This window comes from Chanodichthys erythropterus, chromosome 7 (genome assembly GCF_024489055.1).
Source record: "Chanodichthys erythropterus isolate Z2021 chromosome 7, ASM2448905v1, whole genome shotgun sequence".
NCBI classification, from domain to species: domain Eukaryota; kingdom Metazoa; phylum Chordata; class Actinopteri; order Cypriniformes; family Xenocyprididae; genus Chanodichthys; species Chanodichthys erythropterus.
Window position 1 is genome coordinate 9,316,201 of NC_090227.1, and position 26,020 is coordinate 9,342,220.

General features: G+C 38.4%; 1 protein-coding gene across 1 annotated transcript; it reads right to left on the reverse strand.

Moving 5' to 3' along the window:
* Window positions 1–11,009: 11,009 nt before the first annotated feature.
* vwa7 (von Willebrand factor A domain containing 7) lies at window positions 11,010–23,314 on the reverse strand. Its single transcript, XM_067388996.1, has 17 exons — window positions 23,299–23,314; window positions 22,128–22,409; window positions 21,725–21,961; window positions 21,165–21,261; window positions 20,603–20,731; window positions 19,014–19,209; window positions 18,607–18,782; window positions 18,339–18,451; window positions 17,581–17,697; window positions 17,033–17,239; window positions 16,791–16,917; window positions 13,305–13,457; window positions 13,030–13,122; window positions 12,630–12,907; window positions 12,420–12,556; window positions 12,096–12,255; window positions 11,010–11,877 (listed from the first exon to the last, which is right to left on the reverse strand). Exons 2-17 carry the CDS (start codon window positions 22,359–22,361, stop codon window positions 11,272–11,274), a joined length of 3,060 nt encoding a protein of 1,019 aa, XP_067245097.1. The 5' UTR covers window positions 22,362–22,409; window positions 23,299–23,314; the 3' UTR covers window positions 11,010–11,271.
* Window positions 23,315–26,020: the final 2,706 nt, after the last annotated feature.

Consider the following 26,020-nt stretch of genomic DNA (forward strand, 5'->3'; position numbering starts at 1 on the left):
CAGGCAGCCCTAATTCTGCAGTGCTGGCTGAAGTACTGAATTCTAGTAAGTTAAAAGTTTATACAAATGTCAAGCTATTCATTGACTGATCCCCCCCCCAGATGAACTGACAACCAGTTACATTATTTTAGAGAAGAAAGAAAGAAAGAAAGAAATAAAGAAAGAAAGAAAGAAACCAGAAAAGTTAGTAAATCAGAATAATACAAAATTATAATTTTATGTAATCGGTAGGTTCAAATTAGTAAAATAACTCGACTAAGTGAAATAATGCAAAATGGCTAGTTTTAAAAACATGGTTTGATTAATCAATATGTAAAACCTACAGCCTCCAGTGTAGGAAGACATTCATGCAGCCAACTAAAGCTTCAATTTAACATTTAACCAAGGAGAAACAATAGATTACTGTTCGTAACACTGATTCTCTGAAACATCGAGTGGAGAGATCCACTCAAAGTATCCATACCTGACCTCTGCAGAAGCATCTAATTGCACCAAGTCTGGCTTGACAGACAGGATGGCATGTACATGTACAATTACAGTTAGGGATCCCGCCTAACACCTGATTGCATAAAAGACCTTTCCTCAGAAAGCTTATTTGCTTCCCGTGCAGCAAGACTAGTGGATTTCTCCAATTGATGTTTCAGAGAACCAGGGTAAGTCTGCAGGAGTGCATCCCGCTTGGCGGATGATATGTCAAGTCAAGTCAAGTCAAATTTATTTACATAGTGCTTTTACAATTGGTAATTGTTTCAAAGCAGCTTTACATATTAGAAGCACAGAAAAAAAGGGAAGTGGTTAAAACTGTACAAACAAGCGTGGTAATATGTAACATATACAAGATGGTGCTACATTAAGCCAATGTCGGCTGACTTCCAGGGGTGGAAAAAAACCCCTAGGAGAAAAACCCAGCGTGCTAGCACTGGGAAAAAAGTCCTAGGAGGGAAAAAACCCCTTGGAAGATATATATATGTAAATGTATATGGAGATCAAAATCTGAATTGTACATTTTTATAATAGAGATTAAAAATCGATTATATATAAATATATGTAAGCGGATACGGGGATTAAAAATCTGAATTATAGATGCAGCCAGAATTGGATCTTTAGGCCCATTGTCTCCTGGGCTACGTTGTAGTCAGGTCCAGACGCAGGTTCTCCATCTGATCTGGATACGGCCTGGATCCAGCACTTGGCAAACCTCAGGATAAGCAGAGAGACAGATATTAGCGTAGATGCCATTCTTATTCTGATGTACAGGTATATCTAGTGTTATAGGAAATATTCTCGGTTCCGGCCGACCTAATTATTGCAGCGTAACAATCCTTTAACGGATTTGAAAAATGTTAATGTATTGATAATGTGTTATGTGTATGCAAGAGCAAAGAGATGTATTTTTAGTCTAGATTTAAACTGACAGAGTGTGTCTGCTTCCCGAACAATGCTAGGAAGATTGTTCCAGAGTTTAGGTGCTAAATAGGAAAAGGATCTGCCGCCTTCAGTTGATTTTGATATTCTGGGTATTATCAACTGGCCTAAATTCTGAGATCGCAATAAACGTGAAGGACTATAATGCATTAAGAGCTCACTTAGGTACTGGGGAGCTAAACCATTTAGAGCTTTATAAGTAAGTAGCAAGATTTTAAAATCTATACGATGTTTAATAGGGAGCCAATGTAATGTTGACAGAACTTGGCTAATATGGTCATACTTTCTGGTTCTAGTAAGAACTCTAGCTGCCGCATTTTGGACCAACTGTAGTTTGTTTAAAAGCCGAGCAGAACAACCACCCAGTAGAGCGTTACAATAATCTAGTCTTGAGGTCATGAATGCATGAACCAACTGTTCCGCATTTGTCATTGAGAGCATATGTCGTAATTTAGATATATTTTTTAGATGGAAGAAGGCGGTTTTACAGATACTAGAAACATGACTTTCAAATGAAAGATTGGTATCAAAGAGCACACCCAGGTTCCTAACTGAGGACGAAGGTTTAATGGAGCACCCGTCAAGTGTTAGAGAGTATTCAAGGTTTTTTCGTGAGGAAGTTTTTGGTCCAAAGATTAGGAAATCAGTTTTTTTCTGAATTTAATAATAAGAAATTTCTTGTCATCCAGTTTTTAATGTCAGCTATGCATTCTGTTAGTTTTGTGAATTTGTAGGTTTCGTCAGGGCGCGAGGAAATATAGAGCTGAGTATCGTCAGCGTAGCAGTGAAAACTAACACCATGCTTCCTAATTATCTCTCCTAAGGGCAGCATGTACAGAGTGAAAAGCAACGGTCCTAATACTGAGCCTTGTGGTACCCCATATTTAACCTGTGATCGATACGACATCTCTTCATTAACTACCACAGACTGATAACGGTCAGATAAGTATGATTTGAACCATGCCAAAGCAATTCCACTAATGCCAATATAGTTTTCAAGTCTTTTTAAAAGAATGTTATGATCGATAGTGTCAAAAGCAGCACTGAGATCTAATAACACTAATAGAGAAATACAGCCACGATCGGATGATAGGAGTAGATCGTTTGTAACTCTAACGAGAGCAGTCTCAGTACTATGGTATGGTCTAAATCCTGACTGGAAATCCTCACAGATTCCATTTCTTTCTAAAAAGGAACACAGTTGTGTTGAAACTGCCTTTTCTAGTATCTTTGACAGAAAAGGTAGATTCGAGATTGGCCTATAATTTACTAAATCTCTCGGATCTAGTTGAGGTTTTTTAATAAGAGGTTTGATAATAGCCTGCTTAAAGGTTTTTGGCACGTGTCCTAGTGTTAAAGATGAATTAATTATATCAAGAAGTGGACCTACGACCTCTGGAAGCATTTCTTTCAGTAGTTTAGTCGGCATTGGGTCTAACATACATGTCGTTGATTTTGATGATTTGATAAGTTTAGATAATTCTTCCTCTCCTATAGCGGCGAATGATTCTAGTTTTACCTCAGGGACACTACAGTGCACTGTCTGAAGAGAAACTGTAGACGGTTGCATGTTTATAATTTTCTCTCTAATATTATCAATCTTGCAAGTAAAGAAGTTCATAAAGTCATTACTGCTGTGCTCTATGGAAACGTCAGCAGTTGAATCTCTGTTTCTAGTTAATTTAGCCACTGTGTCAAATAAATACCTAGGATTATGTTTGTTTTCTATTAAGAGATTTGAAAAATAAGTAGATCTAGCATTTCTTATGGCTGTTCTGTACTCAATCATTTTTTCTTTCCACAAAAGGCGAAAAACTTCTAGTTTTGTTTTCTTCCAACTACGTTCAGCTTTTCTAACAGCTCGTTTTAGAGCCCGAGTGTGCTCATCATACCATGGCGTTGGATTAGTTTCCTTAATCTTCTTTAGACGTAAAGGAGCGACCGCATCTAATGTGCTGGAAAAGAGAGAGCCAATAGTTTCTGTTGCAGCATCGAGTTCTTCTAAGTTGTCAGGTATACTAAGGCGATGAAACTGCTCGGGGAGATTATTTATAAAGCAATCTTTAGTGGCAGACGTGATTGTTCTACAATATTTATGGCTGGGTGGTGGTTTTGTAGCCTTGGCTAATTGTATTATACACGAGACTAAATAATGATCTGATATATCATCGCTCTGCTGTAGAATTTCAACAGCATCAATATCTATTCCATGCGACAGTATTAGATCTAGGGTATGATTACGACAATGAGTGGGTCCTGACACGTGTTGTCTAACTCCAATAGAGTTTAAAATATCTGCAAATGCCAATCCAAATGCGTCTTTATTATTATCTACATGGATATTAAAATCACCAACAACAAGGACTTTATCCGCAGCCAGTACTAACTCTGATAGAAACTCAGCAAATTCTTTGATAAAGTCAGTATGGTGCCCTGGTGGCCTGTATACAGTAGCCAGCACAAATGTCAACTTACGTAATGTTACATAAAGCACCATCACTTCAAAGGAATTATATTTGAAATTCTTTTGAATGATTCTGAATATATTACTATAAATTACAGCAACACCTCCCCCTTTGCCTTTCTGTCGAGGATTGTGTCGATAATCATAACCTTGAGGACTAGATTCATTTAAAGTAATGTAATTGTCTGGTTTTAGCCAGGTTTCTGTCAAACACAGCAAGTCTAGTTTATTGTCTGTGATAATTTCATTTACAATAAGTGCTTTTGAAGAAATAGATCTAATATTTAGTAACCCAAGCTTTATCATTTGTTTATCTGATTTATCTGTGATTTTCATTTTTTGAACATCAATTAAATTTTTACCCTTAAAAGGTTTCGGAAGTTTTTTGTATTTACTAGTTCGAGGTACAGACACAGTCTCTATGTGATAATATCTAGGTGAAAGTGTTTCTATGTGCTGTGAATTATCTGAGTTCTGTGACGTGAGGCGGCTAGCAGACGGTCGGTTTAGCCAGTTTGTCTGCGTCCTGATCTGGGCCCTGGTTTGTCATGTTTCAGCTCTAAGACTATTTGCCAAATTTCTAGAGAGAAGAGCAGCACCATCCCAGGAGGGATGAATACCATCTCTTTTCAACAGATCAGGTCTGCCCCAAAAGATTTTCCAATTGTCTATGAAACCTATATTATTCTGCGCACACCACTTAGACAGCCAGCCATTGAGTGATGATAACCTGCTAACTATCTCATCACTCCGACGAACAGGAAGAGGGCCAGAACAAATTACTTTTGCTGACATTGAATTTGCGAGTTCACACACCTCTTTAATGTTAATTTTAGTGATCTCCGACTGGCGAAGTCGAACATCATTTGTGCCGACGTGGATAATGATTTTAGAATATTTACGTTTAGCATTAGCCAGCACTTTTAAATTTGCTTTGATGTCAGGTGCTCTGGCCCCCGGCAAACATGTGACTATGGTGGCTGGTGTCTCTATTTTCACGTTCCGTGTAATAGAATCGCCAATTACTAGGGCACTTTCAACAGGATTCTCAGTGGGTGCGTCACTGAGTGGGGAGAACCTGTTTGATGTTCTAATCGGAACGGAAGAGTGGTGTTTGTTCTTGCCATTATGCCGCCTCACAGTCACCCAGTTAGCCTGCTGCGTGGCTTCTACAACCGGAACCGAATGTGTAGTGTTTACTAGGCTAGTCGCATCCAAAGCAGTATCTAAGGCCCTTTCATTCTCACTATCCTCAATTAAAGTTTGGATGCGTGTCTCTAATTCTGAGATTCTCTCTGTCAGCCTGACAATATCCCTGCATTTATCACATGTGTAAGTCTCACTGCTGACAGAAAGAGCTAAGCTGTACATGTTGCATTTACTACACATGATAATCGTCGGACATGACTGACCGTGTGTTTGATGAACGCCGTCCGAAAAACTGCAACGCACACGGGACTCGCTGGCTGGATGTCTCGGTCGCTTGCCGGTGCCTGGGGCGAGGGTGATGTGCGGGACGCTGTACCTCGCGGTGGATCTATGAATGTCGGGCAGCAACGTCTCCACAGCTTCCCGATCTGGCGAGGACAGATCAGAATAACATACATCGGATAAATCCGCCATTCAATCGACAAGGAAGGTTGGTTTAGAGGAAAAAAAGAAAGTAGACGGTAGCTAGCAGGCTATGGCTAACACTAGGTGATTACGCTGGTGGATTGCTAGTAATAAATCGTTCCGTTTAGTAATACTATGCAATAGGTTAAGTAATCTAGTGAAAAATAAGAAAGTTATATTATGTGAATAGGAATAAAGAGAAGGATTTAGGATAAACTCCACGAAGCTCTGAGCGTAGATCAGACAGCTGGCAGGCAGCAGCGTTGAGCAGCGTTGAACCGGAAGTCCCGAATATACACATATGTGCTACAGCTGTGGTTCTGTGTTGTCTGGAATCAGCTATTTTGTTTCCCTGTTGAGCTGGTGGCCCATGGCCCATATGAGGAAGGTTAGATGGCCATGTGGCCATGTATGGCATGGCACAGATTTCCTGGGGAGACAAAGTTTGAAAGCGTCATCTGTTCTTTTTAATTTGTCACAGCGCTGCTGCATCATAGTAATGGCAGGGCTAAAGAGAGCTTGACCAGGCCTGCTGGCTTGGACAGCCCAACAGGCATTATGGAGAATCAAATCATTAATATATAAAATTTCAGCCTGGTATGTCGAGAGCAAAGAGGAGATGTTAAGGGATCTGACAGCCAAAGCTGAAGCTTAATAGGAAGCAAATTGAATTGAAAACTCAATGGTGCGGGGGTCACCCATGCCAGAGGGGTGCCGTGTCCTTAATTTCAAGACCCACAAAGGTCTTGTTTTAGGTCAAGCAAATCTCCACAAAAGTGTTTCATGTGCTTAGCACATGCAAAGAGGACAGAGCTAGATTCCTATCATACAGTACACATTCCTCTCTTAGTTAATAGCACTTTGAGGTGTCCCCTGGGTGTGCACTGTCACCTCCGCCCTATGTAGCATCCACCTTAAGCTTTTGGTGCTTATTGGGAAGCACCAGACAGTGGCTGTAATTCTCAGGGAATTTGAGGGCTTCTTCCTCTTGTTTGAGTCCCATGCAAACCATGAAGAAAGGATGTAAATCCTTCGCTGCAATGAGTGATCCACATGTGACCTGGCAGGGATGCGACAGAAGGAGGTCTTACCAAGCACATATGAACTAGGCAGTGATACATAAGGAAGATCTCTGAGGTAACCCAGCCAACAGGGTGGACAAGTTTCAATGTCAGAGACAGCAAAAGTAGTCTTGCCAAGGGAAAGACACATGCTACCGAAGGAGGCTTACTGTGGAAATACACACGTGGGATTGCCCAGAGGGGGAATCACGACACATGGAGGCACCTAGTTTGGCACGAGGGCATGCACACAGGTACCAGGCATCAATGGTGCTGGAAGAACCCAGGGTTCTGAACAGTGGAAGTCACCTGAGGAGAATAGCGCACTCATCCAGTCCGTGGAGTGGAATGGTGCAGCAAGCTGAGCAGGCCCTACATTGAGCAGGTCCTACTTACTGGCCAGAAGGGGTGAGTATATGGGAGGACACAGGTTCTACATGGAGATTATAAAATCTCACAAATGTGTAAGGTGTCGCCCTGCCCGCAGCTCTACAAATATCTGTTATCGAGGCACCACCGCCCAGGAGGAAGTGACACTCCTGGTTGAGTGTGCTTTCACCCCTAGGGGGCATGGCAGGTCTTGAGCCTGGTAAGCCAAGACTATAGACAAGGAGCTGGTATGAGGTCCTAAAGCACTGAGTTCTACGTACATCTACATACACAAATGTGTTAGGTGAGTTGCTCCGTGCGACAGGAGTGTAGACCACTGTATCGGTTGATGTATGCTACGGTCGCAATGTTGTCTGGACCAGAAAGTGCTTGCCCTTCAGCAGGGCCCTGAAACAGTTGTAATACCTCCCCTTTTTAAAAGATATTACTCTGAGGGGGTTCAACAGAAATTCAATCGGTACTGAAATTTAAAACCACTTCACCAAACAAATATACATTTTACTCTTCTTTATTCACACCAGTGCATATAATTGCCACAAAAATAAACCATAAGAAAAAAACTCTTTGTCTCTGCAGTCAATGAATGAAACTTATCGTCAATGATCAACTGTAGATGAGCTGGAATGATGAGCGATGAGATGAGTGTAAATCCACGATGTATTTTGAGAGCGACGCAATGATAAATCCAATGAGTGAGGAGTGAAGACAGAAGACTTTTGGCTTTTGGCGACTCTCTGGGAAACGCTGAGTTGATTAGGCCACGCGCCGTAGCCTCGCTACCGCGTGGTCTTTTCCTTTTCAACTGCTCATGCTACCTTGGAGACGTGCACGAGTATTATTGCGACAGCAATGCAATTAAATATGAGGTAGGAGAAACAAAAAGAGTCCTTTCTACAAAAGAAAGCAGAATAGTTCCCATCAGTCAAATGCGTTTACACTTATAACAAGTCATAGTTGGAAAATACTCACATTGAGCGTAAACTCTCAACGAGTTCTCAAAACAGGACATTAATACGAGTAGAATTAGGTAGCGTCAGTTCAACCACCCATGCGGTTTCCCTCTACCAAACAACTTGACTTGCTCGGAGGTAACTAGGGCTTATATATGGTAGCTATAGTGCGCTAGCGCCCTCAGGCAGCTCCAAGTGACATTACCTTTGACCCCGATATAACCCTTAATTCAATAAAAAGAAAAATACACACAAAAAAAACTTGGTAACGTTTAGACTGTTACACAGTGCAGAGCAAGCCATACTGCTAGCAACTTGAGGCAATTGACATGCCACTGAACTAGGGGTCCTGTCCAAGAACCGGACTGCTGCGGATGCCATATGCCCCAGGAGCCTCTGTAATAGATTCAGTGGGAATGCTCTCTTGCCCTCGAATTGACTCTAAGACTCTCAGAAATCTATGATCCAATGCAACTACCACTTTAAATCCCCAGAAAGGTAGTAAAGTCATCATTAAAGTAATCCATGTGACTTGTGACTATGAAGCGATGTCAGTGCTTTGTTAAAAGTAAATATGAATCAAGAGCCCCCTCCGTAACCTTCTTGAAGACGCGGGAAGACAGGGATAACCCTAATGGGCGAACCAGCAAGGTGGAACAGATAGCCCTGACATGGTAGGCCCAGCATCCCTTAGTTGGGGCGGAGTGCGTACACTCATCTGGTTCCATGTAATTGCAGAGGGGTCATGAGAAGGCTTGCTGTTCTCGGGCTGCCTCTGACTACTGGTGACAAAGGAAGAGGGGGACGAGAGCTGCAAGTTATTCACCTACTGTCATCCGAGCCCACTTGGGATGCGGAGGTAGAAGAAACAGCTCTTTTTTTTTTTGAGAGAGAGAATTTGGGTCAGTTTGGCCAGTTTGCCTGGTCAGTTTGCCTGTCAAACTCCAGTGAAAGGTTAATTGTAAACAACACTGAGCTCTTAAATTAATGTTTTAACCGAAACGATTGCAATGCACAGTTGCAGTCATAAGTTTACCTACTGTACACCTTGCAGAATCTACAAGGTAATGCTCAAGGCGGCAAAATATGCCTTTAATGGTTAGTTCACCCAGAAATGAAATTTCTGTCATTAATTACTCACCCTCATGTTGTTCCACACCTGTAGGACTGTTCATCTTCAGAACGAAAAGAAATCTAAGATCCAATGCAACTACCACTTTCAATCCCCAGAAAGGTAGTAAAGTCATCATTAAAGTAATCCATGTGACTTTATGAAGCGATGTTAGTGCTTTGTTTGTGCAAAAAACTTTCATTTATGTCTTAAGTGAACGTACTGTAAACAGTGCATTTGGTGATAAAGTGAAAGCAAGCTAATAAAGCTGCTGCTGTCCTTTCCATTCAATTCAATTCAATTCAATTCAATCAGTTTGTCATTACCCTGAACCAAATCACTTTTGTGAAGATTATGTTTTTATACATTTGATTACTTTATCCAATTTATGTTGTATTTCTATTTCTAGTGGTTGAAGTTTAGTGCTCAAGTGTTGATTGTGATCAGCTATTCAGTACAGCCGAATATGTTTTGGATGAAAAGAGGAACAGATTATCTCCCAAAAATGTAGAAAAGCTTGAATTTATAAAGAGAATCCTGCCTTACCTACTTAAATAGGACGTAGGAGGGAAGGACACAAATACTCAGCACTTACTGAATAATATTCCTGATCATTTTTGTATCAGACTACTCATTTTGTTCATTTAGGAGTCTGTTTTTGTCCTCAGTCACATATTGGACAATGTTTACACCTTATGGGTTTTAATTATGTGCAGTTTGACATTAAGTCCTGCAGGCTCTTTAATAAGAGTTTTCACATGGATTGTGTTTTGCATAAGCCCTGTTTTTAAAGGCCTAATAAAATGTTCATTGTAAAATTAATATTTGTTGTGCTTATTTATTTAAATCTCAATTAAATCAACAATCTATAGCATTAAATAATGTCTGTGGTATTAGGCTACTTATCTGAAAAAAAAAAAAAAAAAAAAAAAAAAACCTGACATAACAGAGAGCTTAAAGAAAGTGATCCATGAGCGCAGAAGAGCAAGACTGGTCTCTGTGAGTGCAACCTTGGCGTGGGAGCGTCCCAGGCAAGTGATGCACTCGGTGTGCTTGTCCGAGGGATGCAGAGGAGCCCTGCATGAGCCACACTCGTGGTGTGACATTTTGAAACAAACACAGCTTAAATTTGCTCTTTTAGAAGTGAAAATTGCTCTTTGAATAATCGCCGGATGCCTGCAGGGGAGAAATGCTGAATCAGCTGCAGCTGTCGAAGCACCGTTAATCCACTGATTAAGGCTTGTTCAAAGGCTTCTTCTCTATGGAAAGAAAGCGAGATGATCTTCGTGCTTGAAGGAGAAAAATTCTGACAAAAATAACTGTCAGCATGACTTATATAGGCAATCTGCCAAATGTGATTTGTCTGTGTCGATGCACAGATGTGAACCAATCAGGCCTCAGTATTTGCTGCAATCATCAGTAACTGCAATGCAAGTAAACCGTATTAAAGGGAACCAGAATTACTGGTCACCAGCACAATGTTATACATAGGAAGTGAGAGTGCTGGTGGACAAGCTATACACCAGCTCGGTTGTGCTTGAGAACAGCTGGTCCAACAGCACTATTACAGCTCTAACCAGCATAAATCAGCCTGGACCAATATAGATTTCACACTGGTTTATGCTGGAACTTTAAGCAGGTTATAGCTCTGAGGAAACCAGTAAAACTAAGCTCTGGAGCAGGTTATATTCGGAGAATAAGTAGCTATGACTACTTACATACCCTGAAAGTTACCCTCTTTTGGAAACGAAAGTTGAGGTTATCCACATAAACTGACCTCTGTATCACAATGGGATTTCATAGCCATAAATACATTTTCATTTTCTTTCTTTTCTCTCTCTGGGCCATGCCACATTATGTTTCATTAATGTACAAGGGGGGAAAGAACAGACATATGCCCAATGTAAAAACAAATACATTTTATTGCAGCTAAAATAAAAGGTGGATTGCACACACAGCTTCATTTGGCATGTTATAAATTGTGAAACCTTGAAATCATTAAATTAAACCTACTTGTAAGTTTTTGCTTGTACTAAAATGTTGTCTTTCTGACATAATAATACAAATGTCCTGTGAAGAGCTAACAACATACCATCCCTGAGTGACAAATCTTTTGTGTGTGTGTGTGTGTGTGTGTGTGTGTGTGTGTGTGTGTGGCTTCTGTACTAGTATTAATGCATGATAAGTACTAGTAATATGTGTAAAACTAGTTGTGTCCACATAGAGTTGCATAATAAACAGTACATCAAGCAAATTTCAACTGGGATCATAGATAATACTCAATGCTAAGTGACCCCACAACATGAGAACTAGCAGTGAAGTAAATTCCACACTGTGTGCACTGTTGTTTTCTCGTAACGCCCTCTGCTGACTGGCTATGAGATGACAGCGTCTCATATTACCCGCTCTATCCAACAATATTATCTCTGCCTGAGGGGCACAGCAGCCTGAGGAATAACGCATCATTACAGGCTTCCCCTTAGTCCATTCACTGATGTTTACTGGATAATCCCCATTAACTAGCTGGACTCCCTCTAGCCTTTGACGTACATGTTCATCTCCTGTTCCTAGATGGTGATTTCCACTGATTTCTGAGGTGTCCTTTTGTGGCTGTAGCAAAGGGAGATGGACTCCTTCTGTGGTCTCTTCATGAAGTTGTGGGAAGTGTTGTATGTGTATCTCTGTAGTCACTTCGGACAGAATGAGGGTGCCATCTCCTTGTGCAAGCTGTATGGATGCCAGTCCAGAGTGACCTCTGTCTTTTGCTAGCAGTGAGACTTCCCAGCTACCCTGAGAGCACAGAGAGGGGCAGGAGGACTCCACATGGAGAGAAGAACATGCCGGAGGAGTTTTGTCAGGTTCCTGGAATTGTCACAAGACCACATTTAAAAACATTCACAATGTTTAATATAACAGGCTAGTTCACATATGAGACGGTAGACCCAAAAAGTGAGTCTTAAGTCACACCTAAAAATGAATGAATGTCATTGTATTAGATGTTAAAATATCATCTCAAGTCACCTCAGCCAAGACTTGAACTTGGGACCTTCTTCTTTGTATAACATTGTGATGGTTCTTACCTCTGGTATCACTGTCAGGTGTACCACAGCATAGTTTGAGTCTGGTGAGTCTTCTGCTTGAACAGTCAGAGTAAGGGTGATTGCCCTCCCTGTCTGAGCAGTATGAGGGGTCTTTAGCTCAACCTCCCTCTTCACGGAGCTCCTCACACCGATAAACAGCCTAAAAAAGGAATAATTGTGAGGGACATATCTTAAATCTCTGGCTGGAATATGAAAAGTATGAAAGTATATTCATCTTTAATTAAACTACAACCAGTCTTTGGGTAGATCTCTTTTGTTAGGGTTAGGGTTGTTTAACTGGTTCTTTCTTTCTACAGTTCTCACCTTTGTTGATCTTGGTGGGAAAGATACCCAAGGTCATCTTCTGCTGAAAGACTGAAGTGACGGTTGGGACCATGATTAAATATTTCAAACAGCACAATCGAGCTGTGACCTGGGAGAAGTTGGGGAGCAGAGAGCACCTGGGGACAATGGGCGCTTTTCATTTTGCTGTTTTACATTTTGCCAGCACATTATTTTCAAATTCACTAGTACCTGTATCTGTACATGTGTCGGTTGAATCATCTCAGCGGAAACTCTTTCGAGCAGGTTCCCCCTTCCATCCTTTCCAGAGAGATGCATGGTGAATGGCATCCTGGGAACTGAGTCCATATAGCCCACTAACTCATCTCCAGACCAATGAGAAGATGAGGAGTTCAGCAATACCTTCTGCAGACTCTCCCCTTTGGGTCCCAACAGGGTCATGTGACTGAATGAGGCCTCCTCACTGGGTGAGAGGCCTGTCACTGCAACCACTAAAAACACAGGGACTCCTAAGAAGAAATGTGATGGTAAGAACTCATATACTCACTTGAAGTGTATAGATCTCAACAACAATGAAAATGTAAACAAAATTCAACATTACACAAAGGACTCAGGGAACAATGAGAAAGACCTGCTATAGGGCTGCCTTCAATTTTCATTAGTCCTGGATGTGTCTCATTGGATTCTTTTGCAAAATAGTACAGGAAGTCCAAGCTGCTGTCACCTAGGGGACATCAGTTAATGCCAACTTGGAAAAACTTGAAGAAATTTGAAACACATTTGGTCATATCCAACAAATAGAATAGCATAACATAGCATAAAAATGTGTGTTTAGGCTTAAACATGTCTTTTTTGTTACTTAGTTTTATTAACTTAATTCTGTTAAGCTAAGACGGGCATCTTTACCTAGGATGCTGAATGTAGTTGGTCCACTGGCTTTGATCGAAAGCTGCCATATACCTATCTCTAGTGGAGGCAGCAGGCTTACTCTGTATAGACCCTTAGATGAGTCTAGCATGGCCAGAGGACCATCAGTACCAGGAAGAGATTGTTGAGCACCTGAGAGCGAAAGATATATAAGACAGCTCATCCAGAGCACCTTACAAATGAGGAATACTACAATGTAAGTGATTCATCCTGGGGAGACTGTAACATGTGACGTGGCTGAATATGAAGTTCCATAATTGTTTAGAAAAGTACAAGATAGGGTAACACTTTAGATTACAGCCCGGAAAGTACTGTGTAATTACAACAAATTTACAGTGTAACTTTCAATAATTATAGTGTAACTATACAGTAAGTATGTGTAAGTATAGGGGAACAATATGTGAAGTATTGGGAATAAAGGGGTAATAACCAGGAAAAAAAAATTATTCATACTTTTAATATTTTATAACTAAGGGGTACTTATGACATAACTAAGGGGTAAGTATGACATTACGGGCCGTAAATTAAAGCGGAGCTTGTTACACTCTTGTTTCATGTAGTTACAGGGTAAGTATGACATTACGGGCCGTAAATTAAAGTGGAGCTTGTTACCCTCTTGTTTCATGTAGTTACAGGGTAAGTAATTAATAAAAAAATAAAAAAATAAAAAAATAAATAAAAACGCAAACAGTCATATCACTTGGAAAACTTTATTTGAAAAACAACTTATTTCAAAACAGATTTAAAGTTACAACACTTCTTATTCGTTTCTCTTGCTTAGCTTCTTCCTCCTCTTGTTCCTCTTCTTCTTTTTTTCCACCGATGAATCTTAAGAGGGAATCCCATTTGCTATTCTGTATTTAAAAAATACAGAACACCCGGAAATGTGCTCATCTTTTACCCTCATGCCATCTGAGATGTATACGACTTTCCTTCTTAAGATGAACACAAAAAGGATTTTAGGAAAAAAATAAATCATCTGGGGACGCTTTATAATGCAAACTCACGTGTTCCTAAAAGTCGAAGCATCAAACAGCACAAACAGCAATAACTATAGTAATCCATACGACCCTAATGGATAAATCGATGTCTTCTGAAGTGAAACGATACGTATTTGTAAGAAAAATACCAAATATTTGAATATTTTTAAAACTTTTGACCAGCTGTCTTCTGCGCGTGCATGCGAGGGTTGAGAGTTCATGCTTGACCTAACTTGAAGCGTGACGTAAGCGTGCCGAAAAACTCACGCAGATGTTGGATGCCGTCAGTTTTTTTTTTTTTATTATTATTATTATTTTTTTAGTAATGCTCACAACAAAATACACAGAATAGCAGATAATGAGAATGAGAAACAAACAAGACAGAATAACAGAGACGGCAGTTCTCGCGCGAGTTTCACATGAATCTCCTGCGAGAACGTCATGAAAGATTCAAGTTGCATCGTCGAACGCAAAGTCGACTCTCATGCAGGCGCTGGTGACAGTTGGTCAGAAGCGAAAAGATGAATAGCCTAAACCATGAGAAAATTTCGGGGTGTACTGTATTTTCTTATAATACAGAACAGCAATGAGATTCCTTCTTAAGATTCATCAGCTAAGAAACAACAGCAGGTGGAAGCCAAGCGAGAAACAACAACAACCAAAAAAAGGACAAAACTTGTTACTTTCTGTCAGGACTTTAGAGTTTGAAATGAAAAGTTGATTTAAAAAAATGAATAATAAGTGTTGTAGACCTGTTTTTAATAAAGTTGTTTTTCAAATAAAGGTTTCGGAGTCAGTGATATCAGATTGTTTGCATTTTATTAATTACTTACCCTGTAACTACATGAAATAAGAGGGTAACAAGCACCACTTTAATTTACGGCCCGTAATGTCATACTTACCCTGTAACTACATGAAATAAGAGGGTAACAAGCTCCACTTTAATTTACGGCCCGTAATGTCATACTTACCCTGTAACTACATGAAATAAGAGGGTAACAAGCTCCACTTTAATTTACGGCCCGTAATGTCATACTTACCCCTTAGTTATATGTCATAAGTACCCCTTAGATATAAAATATTTATAGTATAAATAATTTGTTATTTTCCTGGTTGTTACCCCTTTATTCCCAATACTTCACATATTGTTCCCCTATACTTACACATACTTACTGTATAGTTACACTATAATTATTGAAAGTTATGCTGTAAATTCGTTGTAATTACGCAGTACTTTCCGGGCTGTAATCTAAAGCGTTACCCAAGATAGTACCGAAATGTAGGTGATACAGATTGAAGCAGAGAGAGAATAGCGTTTTTTTTTTTTTTTTTTTTATGTTTTTTTTTTTAAGTCCAATGCTCAAAGGATACTTCTGTCTTCAGGTGTTTTAATGAAGGTAGAGAAGGAGCTGTTTGAATCATTCCACCATCAAACTACAGTGAACATTGGAAACTTGACTTTGGAGGTCCCTCCTACCTCCTGAACTGCATGTTTTGAATATAACACAGACAGACTAAAATTCTGCAATAAGCCCAAGAAGTCAGCTTGCACTGTATCCTGGGGTCTCTGTATGTGTTGAGACCATGGTGTTCACTTCCTTTGGCAATCTCAGGCCATAGGTGTAAAGGAGGCCAGCTAGTAAGAGCTGTGCGAGTAAACCACACTCCCCTAGACTCAAATGGCACACTAGCGACTGACGGTAGAGGCTGGGGTCTTTAGAGTCCTTGTTTGCACACAAACCTCCTATGCTGGAGATGCCTGTTCAAATCTCGCTCAGAGGGATGCACTGGTGCCGTAACCCAGGTGGGAGTGACGTTTAGAGGGTGAATGTAACGGAGGCCAGCTAAGAAGAGCTTTGCGAGTAAACCTTGCTCCCCGGTCTCAAGAGGCGATTGAATCCCGCTCGAAGAGGTGCGAGTAGAACTGGATGAGTTACACATGGAGGCCTAAGACTGAGCATTGAGCACATGCAACATTGCAAGTGAGAGTTCTCCATTTCTCTAGCTTCACTCTAGTTTAGTCAGTTAATTCACTATTGGCTGTGATTTTTGAGATTGTGCTCTTTAGATCAACTGTTTGATTAATGACATCATAAGATTAACCTAAAAACAATCTACCTTTCATTATATTTATATTTAGTGTTTCTTAAGGTTACGCTTTAGTGTAAGTGTTTTTATGTACTCTATTGCACACTATTGTTATTATTGTATGTACACAATCCAAAGTTGAAGATAACTGTCACCATGTGATAATGTTCGGATAAACAGCAATCACTTTCCTGACTTTCCTGATGTTGTTCAACACAAATGCATGACAGTGTGGTATTTGCGACTTGGTATGTGAAGCTAATCTGGTCATTAAACACCTCCAAGTTACTGGCTTTTCTGCATGTCATTGATGACCCTAGATAATGTAATGTTCAGGTGAGCATTTGTCTGCTTGGTTGACTGTTTGGTTGGTCAGTAGTTCTCTGCATTAGTGTACCTGAAGGACTGACAAGCTCACAATGTGTGAGCTGACCAGTGATGTGCAGCATCACCTTCGTCACAGCTTTGTCCACTCTGAAGGAGTTTGATGAATCCGATTCACTGTCGGTGTGAAGCAGAGTCACCTATTTAGAGAAAAAAACATGGTTGTGAAGAATCCTGTATCCAGAATCCTAACAGGACTGTATGAAATTCTTGAAACAGGCAGACAGAGCCTCTTGTGCTTCTAGTTGACTGTACCTTGCTGGAGGTAGTGGTGTCTTCTACGATGGCTGACACATTGTGGATGTCTTTTTTTGTAGTGAAGATGGTCATCCCTCCAGACAAAGATGAAATAGAGGAATACAGAGAGAATCTATCAGGAGATAAAGTTTCCCTTCTTTTTCTCTTTCTCATCCCTCTTTCTCTTCCTTTGAGGCTTAGATCCTCAGTGATCAAGAAGTTCACCTAGCACATGTATTGAGATTGGATGGATGAAATCATTATCTCAAACATAGTTGCATCCATAGACAACTGCTTTCTAAGGCAGCTTCCCAGCTGAAATGGAACTTCATAAGTGACTGATCTGGAATATGCATCACAAGTATAGCTTTCTCACCAAAGAGACTGAATAGTTTGGTGTTAGCATGCTGCTAAGAAAACAGCAAAACACTCTAATAAATACAAAGCACAAGCAAAGATGGAATAAATAGTCGTGTTTTAATTAGACTGAACTATTTCTCATAATAAATTGAATGAAAAATAGCATATTTATTGCTTTCAATGTAGCCTGTGTGTTTGTAAGTTACCTTTGTTTGCTTCTCCAGTATGAGAGCCTTGACCACTCTCTGCAGATGATGGTCTTTAGAAGAAGCGTCTGTGAATACAAATATCTCTGACAGCGGAGGGCTATGGGTCAGAGCCAACTGATCCACAGACACATTCACACACATAAGACACACAGATAGAGACACACTTAGAATGTACATTATTGTAATTAGTACTCAATTGATTTTATTTGTCTCAACCTTGGCATTATAAAAATACATACAAACTCATAAGTAAGGCAGCTTTTCTAAAATTGCATTCAAGTTATATACAGTCAAACCAAAATTTATTCAGACACCTTGAACATTTCATTCATTAATACAGTTTATTCACTATAGTTAAAAAAAATGGTAATAAAATATGACAAGATCTCATAGTTAAACTGTGTCAGAAAAAAAATAATCTTAATTATGTCAGATAACACTTAAGAAAAACATGGTTTGTATGTTTTGGTTTTAAAATTCAAAATCAATTTTACTGGTAGTCCAATGTATGAAGAATATTTGGGTATACATACAATTATTTAATTTGAAAAGATTAATGCTTTTAAGTTGTCATTATATTTGTCCAATTTACCAGGTTTGTAACGGATGAACACGAAAAAGTTGCCAACCCCCAAAAAAATGGTCCAAAAATACATGTTTTTCTCTGTTAATTATATCAGTAGTAAGCCTGATATAAGTGTGTTTAATTGTGTTCAGTGTTTTCTGAGAATGTCAGATCTGAATGTTATGGTTACCTGAAGAGCAGAAAGACACATCTCTGGTTCATCCCCACCTCCAAGAGCCATCAGATCATCCATGTATTGCATGAACTGATGAGGGTCATCTGTTTCCATCACCGGCCCAAAACCTGAGATATAACAGACTTCATCATATGTGTGCTCAACACAGGATTTTATATAAATACTTGGCCTTCAAGTCACTTCACGTCAAAGTTTACTAAATCGGATTAGAGTTTTGTTCAGTGTTGTAATGCGCTTGTAATAGGCAGAAGATATCACTAACCAGGGTCATGAAAAGGCACCAGAATGAAGGTGCCAGGCAGACTAGTGCGTTTACTCTTTTCACGGGCTTGTATGATGGAGAAAGCTCGGCGACGTGCAGCTGTGATCTCCTCAAACATGCTGCCGGTGGTGTCCATGACAAAGACCAATGCTGGGGGCTGCTGGACACTGAAGAGCCTACAGGTTTTCACAGACTACATCACTTGTGTTTTTGCATCATTGGACAACTATGTTTCACAAGACTGGAAACAGGAAAGTAAAACTTCTCAAACAAACCAACCTTTTCTCATGCACTCAATATCAAAAAGAGGTGTCACACATGAGGTGTCTAAAGTAAAACAGAAATTCCACTTTTGCCTCATAGATCACTGTAAGCAAGGTTTAAGTTGAATTAAAGTGACCTCTGACCTGAGGAAGCTTTTGGGCCCCACCTCTTTGCGGAGGTCTTGGAGCACTCTGAGGGTTGCTGTGGAAGCCAGATGGGCAGCTTCTTTATGGAGGAAGTGATGAGGGGAGAACAGAGGAGATGTGCTGTCTTTGTTGATTCCTCCCTCAGCTCCCTGGTTACGACTACTGTCGAGAATTCCACCGTGACTGCACTTGCCTTTTAATAGCAATACAATGCATGTTGCTATTAAAGTAACTTACTGGATCATCAGAATGAATCATAACTCAATTTATCTTCGAAACTGACTTACAAATAAGGGGATCAATCTGATTAAATCTGTAAAGGTTATATTTCACCTTAAATGCAAAGGAAAATAGTAAGAAATTATATTTTTATATTAAATAAATTAAGACTTTTTTTTAGGATTTTGTGTTGGGAGATTATTAAGCACTGCCCCCAAATTAACAATAATACCAAATATTTAAATTGTATTTAAATACATAAATTACTTAAATACTTACATTGAATTGAAAGGGTTAGTTCACCCAAAAATGAAAATAATGTCATTTATTACTCACCCTCATGCCGTTCCACACCCGTAAAACCTTTGTAGACCTTCGTTAATTTTCGGAATGCAAATTAAGACATTTGTTGAAATCCGGTGGCTCAGTGAGACCTGCACAGCCAGCAATGACATGTCCTCTCCCAAGATCCATTAATGTACTAAAAACATATTTAAATCAGTTCATGTGAGTACAGTGGTTCAATATTAATATTATAAAGCGATGAGAATATTTTTGGTGTGCCAAAAAAACAAAATAACGACTTATATAGTGATGGCCGATTTCAAAACACTGCTTTATGAAGCTTCGGAGCATTATGAATCAGCATGTCGAATCAGCGGTTCGGCGCGCCAAAGTCACGTGATGTATTAATTAATAACGCTCCAAAGCTTCATGAAGCAGTGTTTTGAAATCGGCTATCACTATATAAGTCGTTATTTTGTTTTTTTGGCGCACCAAAAATATTCTTGTCGCTTTATAAAATTAATATTGGACCACTGTACTCACATGAACTGATTTAAATATGTTTTTAGGACATTAATGGATCTTGAGAGAGGAAATGTCATTTCTGGCTATGCAGGCCTCATGGAGCCAATGGATTTCAACTAAAATATCTTATTTGTGTTCCGAAGATAAACGAAAGTCTTACTGGTGTAGAGCAGCATGAGGGTGAGTAATAAATTACATTATTTTAATTTTTGGGTGAACTAACCCTTTAAGTATTTTTGTATCTTGGTGTTGCAGTTTTTGTAATGCCTCAAATTTTGAATATTAATTTATTCCAGTAATTGTATTTAATTCTCATTGAGGATGATTGGCATTTCAAATAATAATAAAAAAGTAAATAAAATCTCAAAAGTAACATTAAAGTAATAAGGTTTTGAAAGGGAAGTGTAAATAACTGTCATGTAAATAACTGTCATGAAAATAACGTCACAATGAAAAATGAATGAAGCCAAAATATAATTACTTTCCTTTGTTATATTGATTTTAAGGAGAAATGTTACAAGGTTTTAGTCAATCAAGTTACATGATGATGTCTCTACCTGGTGGTTTGACAGGGTAAGTGCTGAAATAGCCTGTAGTCAGTAACGGTTCTGTCTGACGAATCATTTTCTCCAGCAGATTATTGTAACAGCTAAATCTGTAGCATGCTGCACAGGTAGGGGTGTCCGCTGAAAACAATCAATAGAGATTTATTTATTTACATGAACAGTTTAATGACTTACTGTGAAAGTGTCAGGGTTATTTCTATGATTTCTGTGTCTATTTAGTTTAATTGTGTTTTGGTTCTGTTTTCCTTGTCTGTATTTGCCTGTGTTCCCTTTTGTTGTAGGCTGACATAGTTTCTTGTGTGTGCCAGTTTGTTCCCTTAGTGTTACTGATTATCGCCACCCGTGTTGAGATATTGCTACTTCCTGTGTATTTATACCCCTGGTTCTGTTCTCTGTCAGTTCTCGTTAGAGTAATGTTTGGTTTGTGGTTATCCTGTGTGTTCCTGTGATCTCCTGAGTCTTTTGGTTGTTTAATAAAGCATGTTATCTGAATCATTTTTGCGAGTGCTAAAGTACCATCAAACGTGACAGAAACACTTTACAAAGGACTCACCTGAAGCTACAGGAACTGACGGCTCTTCCGGGTGCAGAAGGTGGAGATACAATGCTTGCTGACCCATCTCCACCCAGTTACTGTGACTGTAGAAGTCCTGCACACAAATATACAAACACAGTTTGCTTAACCTATTTTGTAACAATATTCTAATTATAATGTTGATTAGGCTATACAATAAAGCTACAATGCTACAAAAAATCTCATGCCCCATTTGTGACTTTTTGTGAAGTGCAATTATCTTACAAGCACTGCCCGTAATGGTATAGTTCCAACATAACTTGTAATGTTAAAATACTTTCTGCTATCCATGCAAAATATGTAACTATTAGCAAACCATTTATGTTTTTTTCCTAAAAGGTGTGAAGACTTTTCTGAATCTTTGGCAAAGCTAAAATAAAACTCCTGAGACAACAATGGCTCCACAAATAGCATAATTTTGGGTGGAACTATCCTATAAACCTCTCTGAATATAGTCATTATTCTGACTGGAGACACTAGTGGTGCAATAAGTACACACTTCACCTGATCAAAAAATAGTATACTACATGTTAGCCAACCTGTAATGAGTGGAAAAGCTGGCCCAGACTACGTCTAGCCCCCTGGTACTCTTTAGACTGGGTCAGCAGTACCGTCTGGCTCCAGAACTCTCGCAGCATCTGTGTGGCTCCTTCCACACTTTCGGAGTCAAAGTGGTACACTGGATCAGACCGCGTGGCACTCAGGAAGTCCATGGCAGCGTTAGCGCTTGCTACCTCACCCACAGCGTGCCAAAACCCCCGACCGAGCCCAGTATACTGGAACAAATAGATCAGTGAGACTATATACTCAAACACAATGATAATAGAATCGCCACTGGTTAGTACTTTAGTCACACATGCACAAATAGTCTTCAAAATATTACCAGAATCAATTGCATTCAGCAGTAATACAACTGGAAAAGTTCAACAGTATAAAACATACCAGCTCCTCATTATTTAAATCATGCTGATGTTCCACCATTTTGCTCAGAGTTTCTATTGTGATGTTGAGTATAGCTTGTTCTGTCATGTACTGGTGTGTGTATGAATCCCAGGACAACGTAAGTATGCGTGACCAGAAGTTGGGCAGAAAGGCTTGACATATTGGCGTATAGATGAACAGGACCAGGGCACACCGGTGGGTCAAAGTAGAGGAGTCCATCCCTTCACACATCATTCCACACTGGTCAAAACTCTTGAACTGTCATAGAAAGATGCACCACACCTGCAAAGGATGAAGAGACGGTGCTTTCCATAAGGCTCAAACAAGGTGTTGATATCTACAGGATGTGGTGAGCTGTTTTACCATACACACACCACTCTGTTGGCTGTCCATAGCTGCAAACATTATTATACACAAACATATATTTTGACCTATTTAAATCATCACCTTGGAAATATGAGGTTCTATCTGAAATTGTCAAAATTGAGTTATTGAAATATTCGAATTCTGTGATAGCATATTTACATTATGTGATTTTTTTAAAGTTGTGTACATTTTGGGAATTTTTTTTTTTTTTTTTTTTTTTTTTAGAAAACAAAAATAGCCTATCCAGAAAGGAGTATGGAATGCAAAAACTTCGAAGCTAAATATCTCAAAACTGCTCAGAATGCAGATAGAACCTTATCTATCTTACATCATTTTTTTCAAATTCAGTTCATTTTACTGTTAAGGATCTAAACTGCAGGTTATGTTCAAAATTAATGACTTATATACTGAGACCAAATGTTTGGTCATGTATATATTATATATATATATATATATATATATATATATATATATATATATATATATATATATATATATATATATATATATATATTTATTTATTTATTTATTTATTTTTTTCATTTTCACTTTCAGTTCTAACTACAGTATTAATAACATGCAGAACATTCACTATAAAACCATACAATTAAATGATTGGGGTGTGGCTTCATCCACTTGCTCTTTGTTTTCAATTGCTGATTAAATTGTTAATTTAATTTTTTTCATAATGCAACCATGAATTTTTTATTTATTTATTTATTTTTTTTTATAGAGTGCACATACCAATGCGCTATTATATGTAATCACAAAAGTGGTATAAACACACAGATTTTGTTTTTCTTACCTCTGCTGGCTTCTTTCCTTTTGTGGTCTCAATCTGGCTTTTTCAGCTTGTATTTTTGTGCGTTTTACCCTTTGACAGATTCAAACTCCAATCAGCATTTACATTATGTGATTTTTTAAAGTTGTGTACATTTTTTTTTTTTTTAGAAAACAAAAATAGCCTATCCAGAAAGGAGTATATGGAATGCAAAAACTTCGAAGCTAAATATCTCAAAACTGCTCAGAAGGCAGATAGAACCTTACAATTCCAAGGTGGCAAAATAATATTAACAATACTATCTTACATTACTTTTTTCAAATTTAGTTCATTTTACTTTTAAGGATCTAAACTGCAGGTTATGTTCAAAATTAATGAGTTATATATTTAGACAAAATGTTTGGTCATGTATATATATTATATATATTATATATATACATACATACATATATATATTTATTATTATTATTATTATTTTTTTCATTTTGACTTTCAGTTCTAACTACAGTATTGATAACATGCAGAACATTCACTATAAAACCATACAATTAAATGATATGGGTGTGGCTTCATCCACCTGCTCTTTGTTTTCAATTGCTGATTAAATTGTTAATTTAATTTTTTGTCATAATGCAACCATGAATTTATTTATTTTTTTAACAGAGTGCACATACCAATGTGCTATTAAATGTATTCACAAAAGTGGTATAAACACACAGATATTTTTTTTTTCTTACCTCTGCTGGCTTCTTTCCTTTTGTGGTCTCAATCTGGCTTTTTCAGCTTGTATTTTTGTGCGTTTTACCCTTTGACAGATTCAAACTCCAATCAGCAATCAGAAATGCCTTGTGCACGTTGTGGTTTTTACAGACAGACTGTCAGCAATTTGTCTCCTCACCACATTGTGTGCAGTCTTACGAATAACAGAAGCTGAATAACAAGTTATAAGAGTTTTGTTTGTGCGAATATTTCTGGAGGTGCTCCTAAGTTAAGAAAGAGACAAAAACATGCCTGCAACCTTGTAAAGATTGATGTCCATGAGACACATATCCTCATATCCTCATTGCATGTGCTTCCCTCCTTGTCTTCTTTCTCCTCTCTACTGTTTTTCTCCCTCACTTGCCCCATTTTAGCATGCTGCATTGACTCCACACAATAGTGCTGCATATATTAAGGGCCACTGTGGACCCCTTCTCTGCTCTTCAGTTCTGTCTTTTGGTTGACATGAAAACCCACACCATGCTCACTTCCCCCAGTGCTTCTATTGTCACTTCATGGTGAAAGACTTAAGACGTGTTGCTAACCAACCCTCTCCTGGCATTAGACTTTAGACCCAAGCTTTAGGAGGGCAGGAAGGATAAAATTGCTTTGTATTTTGGATCTTTTGTAGTTTGTGAGTTTAGACTATGGAAAGTCTATGGCTGAAGCTTAAATATAGCTTACTGCTTACTAGCAATTCAGTACAATAAAATAATGCATTCACTGTAACAGTGCTGGTGAAGCTACCAAGTTGACAATTAAGAGTAGGACTATAGCAATTTAAAATAGGCTATCAAACAATCAAATGGACCCTTTGGCAAATAATTAGTAACTTTCTTTTATTTAGCACTTTCTTTCACATCCAGTCATAATTCATTCACATATCACTCCAAATGGTTCATTGACATCATCAATCAATCCTGTTACACTAATTTGAAATTTGTTTGTCAAGCTACAAAATACTGATAACTTTATTTTAATGAATGTACAGTCACATTTGGGTGACAACCTCAAATTTGAAAGGATTAATTCTACATCTACTGTAACTCAAAAGAATTGACTATTACAAAAAGACCTGGAACGGCACCTTCTTGAATCTGATCATTTACAAGAACTGTCAAATTGAACGTACACATGTTATTCAGCCTGAAAGATATTTCATTAAATTCCAACTACTAGAACCAAATTTGATGGCATTATCAAATACAGAAAAAATGAATCACAGAGAAAACTCAAATTCAACTCAAAACAATTCAACTTTTTTTTTTTTTTGGTTGTTGTTATTTCTTGTGTGTGTATATATAAAAATGTATTATATATATATATATATATATATATGTTTATTCTTATTTTGTTTATGCATTATATAATTTGTTCATTGCTAATGTAATGGTGACTGCTTTGGCAATACTGTCTAAGTCATGCCAATAAAGCAAATTTGAATTGAATTGAATTGAACTGAATTGAGAGTGAGTGAGTGAGTGAGTGAGTGAGTGAGTGAGTGAGTGAGAGTGTGAGTGTGAGTGTGAGTGTGAGTGTGAGTGTGAGTGTGAGTGTGTGTGTGTGTGTGTGTGTGTGTGTGTGTGTGTGAGAGAGAGAGAGAGAGAGAGAGAGAGAGAGTGGTCCAAGCAAACCCTACGTTGTAAAGATAGTAATACCAGAAATTTTTGACCTTGTGAGGACATTTTTTGTTCAAACACTCAACATGTGTGAGTGTTTGGCCATATTTTTAAAAACTGGATATGTGCAAAAATATCCTACAATTTCAGAACAAAAAATACTTTGAAAATACATATAAAATTCTGCCATGAAAACATTTAAGTTGTGTTCAATTTCAAATGTTTAATATTTCAAATATATTAATATAAAATCAAATTCAGAACTATGTAAAATGCCACATAATATTAATTTTGTATTCAATTACAAATTCAAATTTGCACAATTCACAATTCAATTCAATTCAATTCAAATTTACACAATTCAGATA

Coding starts and splice junctions, on each gene's coding strand:
- vwa7 (XM_067388996.1), bottom strand. CDS start 22,361: ATGATGTGTGAAGGGATGGACTCCTCTACTTTGACCCACCGGTGTGCC. Junction 20,732..21,164: donor GTCAGTTCCTGTAGCTTCAG/GTGAGTCCTTTG, acceptor GATTGTTTTCAG/CGGACACCCCTACCTGTGCA. Junction 12,557..12,629: donor CGACACATGTACAGATACAG/GTACTAGTGAAT, acceptor CATTGTCCCCAG/GTGCTCTCTGCTCCCCAACT.